The sequence below is a fragment of the Macrobrachium nipponense genome, chromosome 23, assembly GCF_015104395.2.
Source record: "Macrobrachium nipponense isolate FS-2020 chromosome 23, ASM1510439v2, whole genome shotgun sequence".
Taxonomy (NCBI): domain Eukaryota; kingdom Metazoa; phylum Arthropoda; class Malacostraca; order Decapoda; family Palaemonidae; genus Macrobrachium; species Macrobrachium nipponense.
In genome coordinates this window covers 4,311,989-4,323,176 of record NC_061090.1, presented here as the reverse complement: position 1 = coordinate 4,323,176, position 11,188 = coordinate 4,311,989, and the positions used below count along the sequence as shown (strand labels likewise).

Below are 11,188 nucleotides of genomic sequence, written 5' to 3'. Positions count from 1 at the left end.
TATTAATCTACAAAAAAAAATATACAATACATCCCCACTTCAAAAAAAGGTAAAACTCAAATATAAAAAAAAATTATGGTCTTCAACTATTAAGGAAGCATCATAGGAATAACAACTGGAAGAATAAAAGAAAAGCGATATAATTAACAAATTTACTAATACTATCACCCTACAAAAAAAAAAAAAAAAAGATGCAAACTGTGTGAACCTTGAAACCACTATGTACACAACAGAGGCTCCAGAGCCGCCTGGATATGAAGACGGACAGAGCGAGCTGGAATTCAGATGGTGGGCCAACGTAGGAGGAACTGGAAGCCTGGAATGCACCGTGGGAGCAGCCCCGGCGCCCAACTTCCGCTGGAGCATCGATGGCGAAAGGGTTCTTTTCAACAACAGGAAATATTTCATCAGGCGTCCCAAGGTAAATGACGGCTCGTGTGCATTTTTTTTTTTTTCTTTTTCTTTTTAGCAACGGTCTACATTTTTTCTATTTTTTCTGAGGATTGATTTCCTTTCAACAACAGAAAATATTTCATTAGTCGTCCTCAGGTAATTTTTTTTTATTTTGTTTGTTCTAATTTCTTTCTGAAAGTTTTTTATAACGACGGCCTTTGTGGAGTTTTTGTTTTCATTTCTCTTATTTTTTTTTCCGAAAAGTTTTTATATGACAGCCTGTGTAGTTTTTATTTATTTATTCAAATTTTTTCCCTAATGGTTTTTATACCGACGATCTGTGCTAGCGTTTATCTGATTTATTGCCTTTATTTTTCTGAAAGATTTTTTTTATAAATGAGTCACGTAGGCTTTTATAGTCATATTTATATTCTGATCTCTTGTATCTTTGTGTTTAATCTACCATATACTGCCAAGAAATTACCTATTTTTCAACTCACGATTTTTTTTTTTTTTTTTTTTTTTTTTTTTTTTTTTTTTTTTTTTTTAACTGACCTTTTCCTTTGGGTGGTGGGGCCGTTGGGTGGGGTGGCATACAGTATGATCTCAATACATTTTTTCTGTGTGCATTTTCTCATGAATGCCTAATTTATGTTTATCACTACGCTTATTATATTATATCATCTTTATCATGCACAAAAATGACTGTAGTGTACCAAAAAGACTGTATTGAGTAACTGTAACAAAAACTGTTACGCAATCAATCTCAGTCTTAAATACGCAACATCCTGAATTCAATGAGGAACTCTTTAAAGATTTAAAGAAATATCCAAAGGAAGGACGCTGTTGATAGAATCCTTATATTCGCTTCTCGTATCCTTCTTGCCGTCGCTTCAGTTACTAGACGACCTCGCCGTATGGTCGTCGGTGTTGGAGGTTCGAAACGTGACTGTGATTGACTACAAGACTTACATCTGTAAGGCAACGAACTCCAGGGGGACCTATACTGCTAATCACACCCTGGGACCTCCAGTCCCTCCTCTACAACCGCTCAAGTTGAATGTAAGTGTCCACATATAGAATTTTTATTTATATTTTCATTTTTTCCCTTTTAACGCTCGAATTCACTTCAGAAACACTGCCGTAATCTCACGTGTATTGTCACTTGGTTATCTTTAATCTGTCATCCAAAGTTTCCAGGAATATGGTCATTAGAGTTCCCCTGCTTATAAAAATTTGAAGTAATTATATTGTATTCCCATTTCCTCGTCACTTTTGTTGCGTTTTATATAAAAAAACATTTGGATGTCTTGAAAAGTTACCATATAACTCTGAAGTGCTTCGATGAAGTGTACTTCAGGGAACGTTTCCACTCCAACTACTAATTATTCTCTTCCTTCGGTGCTTGGAAACGTTGTTTTGAAGTGAAGTGGCATTTCTTCATTATTATTTGTGGGATGGGGAATGGTGCGGTTGGGAATTAGCTTATATTCTTTACTACATGTGTACAGTACCATGTTTCTTTCTTATCAGAATTTTTTTTGTACCTAAGTTTTTTGTTTATACTTTCCAGGGATTTGGGATGATAATGATGTAGTCCATTTATGAGTAATGATACTGATAGTTGAGAAATAAATACAGACATTTTTGTTTTGTTTTGGTTCGATGGCTTTCAAGTGTACGCACACAAATATACTTACACATAAGAACACGCACACACCCATACACACACACGCACACACACACACACACACACACACACATATATATATATATATATATATATATATATATCTATATATATATATATATATATATATATATATATATATATATATATATATATATATATATATATATTTATATATATATATATATATATATATATATATATATATATATATCTATATATGAATTTATGTAATATTTTATTTTATGTATTGTCGCACATGTCCCATTATAAGAACAAACCAAAATATTTAAACAGTATTGACATTTTTTTTTCTCTACAGAAAAATTACCAAAATTTGCCAGAATGAATTCATCTTCCCCTCACCCCCACGAACCCCCGGGCCCGGCAAACCCCATTGCTGATGGCCATTTTTATAATAGCACTCATTAGCATGAAGTCAATCAGTAAATCTCTCTCTCTCTCTCTCTCTCTCTCTCTCTCTCTCTCTCTCTCTCTCTCTCTCTCTCTGCTATTTTGTTAAAGAAAGTAGTTCATTCTATCGCAAAGCCACTTGCAATATTATTAAGACAAAGTGTAGATACAGGCAAGATTTATGATGAGCACAAATTAGCATATATTACCCCTACTTTCAAAAGTGGATCAAGACTAGAGGCAAGTAATTATAGGCCTGTGAGTCTAACATCACATATTATGAAAGTGTATGAAGGGTAATGAAGAAAAATATTATGAAACACTTTTATTTAATAAAAAATAATTTGTTTAATAAAGGACAACATGGTTTCGTACCCGGAAAAGTACACAAACCCAACTGTTAGTCCACCGTGAGAACATATTCAAAAATATGAAAAGCGGAAATGAAACAGATGTGGTTTATTTAGACTTTGCAAAAGCTTTTGATAAAGTAGACCATAATATATTAGCGAAGAAAATTAGAAAACACAATATCGTGGATAAAGTAGGAAGATGGTTAAAAGAATTTTTACACAACAGAAAACAGATAGTTATTGCAAACGACGAGAAATCGGATGAAGCCAAGGTAATATCTGGTGTGCCGCAAGGTACGGTGTTAGCTACAATACTGTTTGTTATTATGATTGAAGACATAGACAATAATGTTAAGGATTCGGTAGTGAGTAGTTTCGCAGATGACACAAGAATAAGTAGAGAAATTACTTGTGATGAAGATAGGAACGCTCTACAAAGAGACCTTAACAAAGTATATGATTGGGCAGAGGTAAATAGGATGGTATTTAACTCTGATAAATTTGAATCAATAAATTATGGAGACAGAGAAAGAAAGCTATATGCATATAAGGGACCTAATAATGAGACAATCACAAATAAGGAAGCAGTTAAAGACCTTGGTGTGATGATGAATAGGAACATGTTATGCAATGATCAAATAGCAACTCTGTTGGCAAAATGTAAAGCAAAAATGGGAATGTTGTTACGGCACTTCAAAACAAGAAAAGCTGAACACATGATTATGCTTTATAAAACATATGTTCGTAGTCCACTTGAATATTGCAATATGATATGGTACCCACACTATCAAAAGGATATTGCACAAATAGAGAGTGTACAAAGGTCCTTTACAGCTAGAATAGAAGAAGTTAAAGACCTTGACTACTGGGAAAGACTACAATTCTTAAAATTATATAGTCTAGAAAGGAGAAGAGAACGCTACATGATAATTCAGGCATGGAAACAGATAGAAGGAATAGCAGAAAATATCATGGAACTAAAAATATCAGAAAGAGCAAGCAGAGGTAGATTAATAGTGCCCAAAACTATACCAGGAAAAATAAGGAAAGCACACAGGACATTAATCCACTACGCACCAGCATCGATAATGCAAGCGTCTATTCAATGCGTTGCCAGCTCATCTGAGGAATATATCAGGAGTGAGCGTAGATGTGTTTAAGAATAAGCTCGACAAATATCTAAACTGCATCCCAGACCATCCAAGATTGGAAGATGCAAAATATACCGGAAGATGTACTAGCAACTCTCTGGTAGACATTAGAGGTGCCTCACACTGAGGGACCTGGGGCAACCCGAACAAGATGTAAGGTCTGTAAGGTCTGTAAGGTCTCTCTCTCTCTATTCTCTTTTCTCTACAAAACATCCCTCTAAACACAAGTTCTCTTTGTACGTTAGGTAAGTAGTGTTATGGGAAGCACTGCCATCTTTTCATGGTTACCACCCAGCAGAGGGACGTCTCCTTCAGGGTACTCCCTCAAATATCGTCCTCTGACGGGAAATAAATATACCGTAAGTATGATGTCAAGATTCGATAGAAAACTCTGATGATGCTTTAATATAAAAAAAAGATCTAAATTATGTTCATACTTCATTTTTATTGCTTTTTAATTGTTCAGATAGTTTGATAGTCCCCGAAATTGCATAGTATTCACACACACACGTATAGTATATATAAATGAACTATATATATATATCATATCATATATATATAATAATTATAATATTATATATAATAAATTTTATATATCTATATATATATATTTATTAGATAAATATGCAATTGTATATATAGTTATATTATGATCTATTATATAATTTGCTATATATTATAATTTTATATTTATATATATTTTATTATATATTATATATATATTATATATTATATATATGTTTTTAATGTAATATTATACTATATCTATATCTATATATATCTATATGTATAGTATATTAGATATAGATATAGATATATATATATATATATATATATATATATATATATATTATATATAATATATATAATATATATCAATTCAAGCTACAAATGTCCTTTATATCTAAATTCACTTTACCTCCCAAATGATATATTTTCATATATGTACCGAAGGGGAATTTTTTTTTTTTTTTTTTTTTTTTTTTTTTTTTTTTTTTTTGTTTTTTTTTTTTTTTTTTTTTTAAGTTGATAACAATTTCGTCCCCCCATGGGATCGAACCACCGTCCAGGTGGACGGGGACGAAATCAGGACAGTCAGTGACGCTATCAATCAGCCAACAGAGACGCTATAAGTTCATATCGATTCTGACCTTACAAATCACCCTCGATCTGGATGCTTTCGTAATTAGAACTCGATATGAAAACCCCGTCTTACCATGTTGGCCAATTCGACGCGTTTGACAGAACGTAGCCTTTTGTTTATGAATAAATTATCCACATCGAACCGTGATCCATTTATATATCAATTTCAAGCTACAAATGTCCTTTAATATCTAAATTCACTTTACCTCCAAAACCCAAATGATATATTTTCATATAGTATACCGAAGGGGAATTTTTTTTTTTTTTTTAAGTTGATAAAACAATTTCGTCCCCCCATGGGATCGAACCACCGTCCAGGTGGACGGGGACGAAATCAGGACAGTCAGGGGGGGGGGGGTGACGCTATCCATCAGCCAACAGAGACGCTTAATAAGTTCATATCGATTCTGACCTTACAAATCACCCTCGATCTGGATGCTTTCGTAATTAGAATCGATATGAAACCCCGTCTACCATTTTGGTTGTCCCCAATTCGAGCGTTTGACAGAACGTAGCCTTTTTGTTATGAATAATTATCACATCGAACCGTTATCCATTTATATATCAATGCAAGCTACAAATGTCCTTTAATATCTAAAATTCACTTTACCTCCCAAATGATATATTTTCATATAGTACCGAAGGGGATTTTTTTTTTTTTTTTTTTTTTTAATAAGTTGATAACAATTTCGTCCCCCCCATGGGATCGAACCACCGTCCCAGGGTGGACGGGACGAAATCAGGACAGTCAGTGACGCTATCCAATCAGCCAACAGACGTCTATAAGTTCATATCGATTCTGACTTACAAATCACCCTCGATCTGGATGCTTTCGTAATTAGATCGAAATTGTTATCACAACTTAAAAAAAAAAATTCCCCTTCGGTACATATATGAAAATATATCATTTGGGTTGGGATTCAAAGTGAATTTTAGATTTAAATTAAAGGCCATTTGTAAGCTTGAAGTGATATCTAAATGGATCACGGTTCGATGTGATAATTTATTCCATAACAAAACAGGCTCTACGTTTCTGTCAAACGCTCGAATGTTGGCCAACATGGTAGACGGGGTTTCATATCGATTCTAATTACGAAAGCATCCAGATCGAGGGTGATTTGTAAGGTCAGAATCGATATGAACTTATAGCGTCTCTGTTGGCTGATTGGATAGCGTCACTGACTGTCCTGATTTCGTCCCCGTCACCTGGACGGGGTGGTTCGATCCCATGGGGGGACGAAATTGTTATCAACTAAAAAAAAAAAATTCCCCTTCGTCCATATATGAAAAATATATCATTTGGGGTAGGTAAAGTAGGAATTTAGATATTAAAGGACATTTGTAGCTTTGATTGATATATAAATGGATCACGGTTCGATGTGATAATTTATTCATAACAAAAGGCTACGTTCTGTCAAACGCTCGAATTGGCCAACATGGTAGACGGGGTTTCATATCGATTCTAATTACGAAAGCATCCAGATCGAGGGTGATTTGTAAGGTCAGAATCGATATGAACTTATAGCGTCTCTGTTTGGCTGATTGGATAGCGTCACTGACTGTCCTGATTTCGTCCCCGTCCACCTGGACGGTGGTTCGATCCCATGGGGGACGAAATTGTTATCACTTAAAAAAAAAAAAAAAAAAAAAAAAAAAAAAAAAAAAAAAAAAACAAAAAAAAAAAAAAAAAAAAAAAAAAAATTCCCCTCGGTACATATATGAAAATATATCATTTGGGAGGTAGTAAGTGAATTTAGATATTAAAGGACATTTGTAGCTTGAATTGATATATAAATGGATCACGGTTCGATGTGATAATTATTCATATATATATATATATTCTAGTCTTTTCAAGCAAATGTAATGGTAATTAATATTCACAATGAAGACTCGAGTTAAAGATACTAACTCAGTTGAAAACCCATACTTAATATTCAAGTATTGACACCTGTATGCCAACTGCAGATTTAACCTTCGTGTTATTTGCCTTCTGCAGTTCATAGACGCCGTTGGGAGCAACCTAACCACAGCGACGATCCAGGGCCTGACACCGGGCACTGGGTATGAGGTCATGATCCAGTCTTTCAATGACCAGGGACGGTCTCCATTCGCCCTTCCCCCAACACATTTCACGGTGCCAGGTAATCGCTCATGAATGTGGCTGTTTTGACATAGCCCTAAGATCCTCTCAGTCAAATATATTCCTTGCAAGAGTATGCAATATTTTTTAAATTAGCGCTGCGACTGAATTTTTAGTAGCTCTGCAATTAAATAATGTTTGCAGCATTCGATTTGAATTGGATTATTTTGCAGGCAATTTGTATTCAATAGTTTTCAAATTATAGTGGCGACTGAATTTTTAGTAGCTCTGCTATTAAATAATGTTTGCAGCATTCGATTTGAATTGGATTATTTTGCGAGAAATTTGTGAAATTTTATATAATTTTTATTTGAAAATGATCTTATTTAGTTTTTATTTATGATCTACATCGAAAATTCATTATGCAGGCCCATGCATAATTTCTTTGATTCGTGGAACAATGCCATGTGACGTCAGATGAATCTCTCGTTACTTTGTAATTTAAGTCATTCTGCAAAGACCAGTGCAACTCATTGTTTACTGTGACAATATGCAAAGTAAAAATTACAGTTACTCCATAACACCTATTACTACAGGCTTTATTCTTATGTAAATTTGATCTCTCTTTAAACCTGAGAATTTCCAGTCGTTTAGAATGATTTTTTGTGCGAATACTAATCCTTGAGCCGAAGAAATTTAGTCAAAGTATCTTCCTCAGGAGTTGAAGAAGAAGTAGCAAGTAGCAGTAGCCAGCCCAGAGTTCCGCGTCTGACACTCCTGCTGATGTCTTTGACTGGAGCTGCGCTGCTGGTTCTAAACATATCAATAATCATCTGCTTTTTCAAACGCTTCACGAAAATGCGACGGACTTCGAGTAAGACGGTTGAATACCTCGGTATTTATGTTTTAAATGTACTTTTTTTTATTTATTGCTAGTTGTTATAGCCTCTTTTTAAATACTGGTTCTGAAATACATTATAATTCACTTAAAAGATACTTTTTTTTTGTATTTATTGTCGTATCAATATTCTCTAAAAATTCTAAGAAAACTCATAATCACATGAGTCAATAAAATGAGAAAGTAAATACACAGTAGTAAGACCGTTTGGTTTTGTTGTTTAGTATATATATATATATATATATATATATATATATATATATATATATTATATATATATATATATATATGTGTGTGTATATATATATATCTATATATATATACATATATATTTGTATATATATATATATATATATATATATATATATATATATCTATATATCTAATATATATTAAATAAACAATATCAAACAGACATACTACTGTGAATTTACTTCCCCAATATTCTCTAAGTTTAGCTATTTTTATTTGAAGTCTCTTACAGTCGAAATAGACCAGCTTGATTACCGATTAATAATTCTCTTCAAGCAGACTCCTACAAGGCCTGTTACACCCCTGCCTCCACTCCTGGAATCACCACGGACGAAGAGGACAGGACTGGAAGCTCAGACATTGTGTCTTCGCCCTCTCATTATCAGGTCAGGGCGATACCTATCTTTAACGTTAAGTCAGTCCTCTCACGAAGGCTTTTAGGAATCATCTCTCTCTCTCCTCTCTCTCTCTCTCTCCGCACGGTTGCTTTTTCAAGAGATTCTTTGCTGTTTTTTTTTGGGGGGGGTTGGGGTTTTGTATATAGTTTTCATCGTAAGACATTATGATCCTGTTGTAATAACAGGATACTTTCCGTTAGTAGGTAAGCTTAATGTTTTTATCAAGTAATATATATATATATATATATTAATATATATATATATATATATATATATATATCTATGATATATGTATATATATCATTATCGTGTACTATATATACATATATATGTATATAAATATATATATATATTATATATATATATATATACTATAATATATATATATATATGTGTGTGTGTGTGTGTGTGTGTGTATAAAAGGGTATTTAACTTTTAAATGTGTGGAAATGAAAAGTAACGTTCGTATGCTCAATAATGTATGAATATATTACAAACGCACTTAAAGAATAATCATTCACAAATGGGTAAAATCACATGGGACATATACTATAATATTAATAATTGCGGAATTATTCTTATTGCTACTCTTTCCTGACATCTCTTCTACAATAGATGGCGTGTCAAGGAATTCGCAGAAGGAGAGAAGACGAAGAAGAAGAAGAAGAGAAGAGGACGTAACACTGACCGTCCACCATATCAGAACAGAGCCGCCAGCGGCTCTGAAACCTCCAGAGAACCCTTTGCTGTCTGGGTCGTCTTTAGAGAAATTACCGGCTGCTAGCAGTCCTTGCAGGAATTACAACAGTGCCTTAATGAATGGAGGCTTAAGCATGCAGAGAGGCAGGTCTTCAACACCAAAGCCCGAAACGGTCAGCACTGAGAACCTGAAGGAGACGATAGTCGAATGGACTCAAGAAGCAACGCAACTTTTAGACGACAACATTAGTCGAAGAATGAAGGTTTCTGGTCACCAGCCGGACATCCCAGATGTTTGTCCCAAGACTCCTGGTCCTGGTAGCAGTACAATGCCCAGTCATCTGAGTATGGAGATGACCTGTCTCGAGGAGGACCAAATATCCGTTGCATCTCATTATAGCAATACGTCTTACGTCAATCTGCACGATCAGACTCACAGGTTAGGCAGAAACACTCCCATTAGTCAGCGTCACCAAGACAACCCTAGCCCGCCTCTCGCCCTGATGCCTTCGACCCCCGTGAGAGTTCCATCCTTACCCTCCGCCCACGACCTCAGCGCGAAGTGTTCCATGACCGGTAAACTGCAGCAGCACGAGGCCTCTGCTCCTCCCCCATGCTGTTCGACTAAGCCAACATCGCAAGTCATCTATCACGGGCAGCCGCACATCCAGCAACAGCACGAACAGCAGCAGTATCAAGAGCACTTACAGCATCTGGAGCAACACCATCATCATCAGCATCATCATCATCATCATAATCATCATCATCATCACCTTGACCATCAACAGCAGTCGCAGCAGCAGCATCCTCAAGCCACAGCACACCACCAGCACGACCATTTCCACCATCCAGAGCCTGAACAACACCAGGACCAAGAGCAACATGTGGCACAAAGATGCCCAGAAACGATTATCAATACCTTGCACCAAATTATGGCCAGCAGCCTCCAGAGAGTCATCAGGAGATGGAACTAGACCAGAGCAAACAAGCAGAACAGCAGGAAATGCTACCAGCGTGCTGTTCCAACTCTGAGAATCGCGAATTCTGTCACCAAATGCCCTGCTGTGACGACCATAACCTCCCTTCGCACAGGCCGAATAAGTATTACGAATACCAGCCAATCCCCCAGTCTTATTCGCCACAGCCTCCCGAAACCCACCGCTTCCTCTCATCCACACTGTACAGATCACACAGCCTCCCGCGTAAGAAGCGTTCCTATAACCCATCCCCGCAGCGCCATCACTCGGCCTACCAAAGGAGGCCTCCCCAGTTTCCCTCGTCGTATGATCCAGCATATCCCCCCCTCCCATTCTAGGAAGGGCTCTTATGACCCTTACTTGTACCATGACACATTCCCAGAGTGAGCACCAATACCCAGTGCCCTTCACCAGATATGGAATACACCCACTCCCTAGAGAGACCGGCAGAAGAGTATCCGCTGCGTCCCATCAGGAAGGAGGCTCGACACGAGCTTCCTCGCTATTCGAACTGGATCCTTCGACCTTGTACGCGAAAGACGCGACATACGGTGAAGGAGGTAGGAGGCAAGAAACTACTTTTGGTGAGTAACACGAGGAACTACTTAATGTCAACTGATTCCAGTTCGTTTACTTTTATACACATTCATCAAAATACTTATCAACTGGATGGTTTTGAAATTGATATATTTTGAATATATATATATATATATATATAGATATATATATATATATATAGT

General features: G+C 35.8%; 1 protein-coding gene across 1 annotated transcript; it reads left to right on the top strand.

Moving 5' to 3' along the window:
- The first annotated feature begins 102 nt into the window (after positions 1-102).
- On the top strand, positions 103-9,556 carry LOC135195832 (cell adhesion molecule Dscam2-like). The gene is made up of 7 exons (XM_064222344.1): positions 103-421; positions 1,291-1,455; positions 4,247-4,360; positions 7,141-7,285; positions 7,943-8,098; positions 8,654-8,789; positions 9,388-9,556. Exons 1-7 carry the CDS (start codon positions 221-223, stop codon positions 9,554-9,556), a joined length of 1,086 nt encoding a protein of 361 aa, XP_064078414.1. The 5' UTR covers positions 103-220.
- Positions 9,557-11,188: the final 1,632 nt, after the last annotated feature.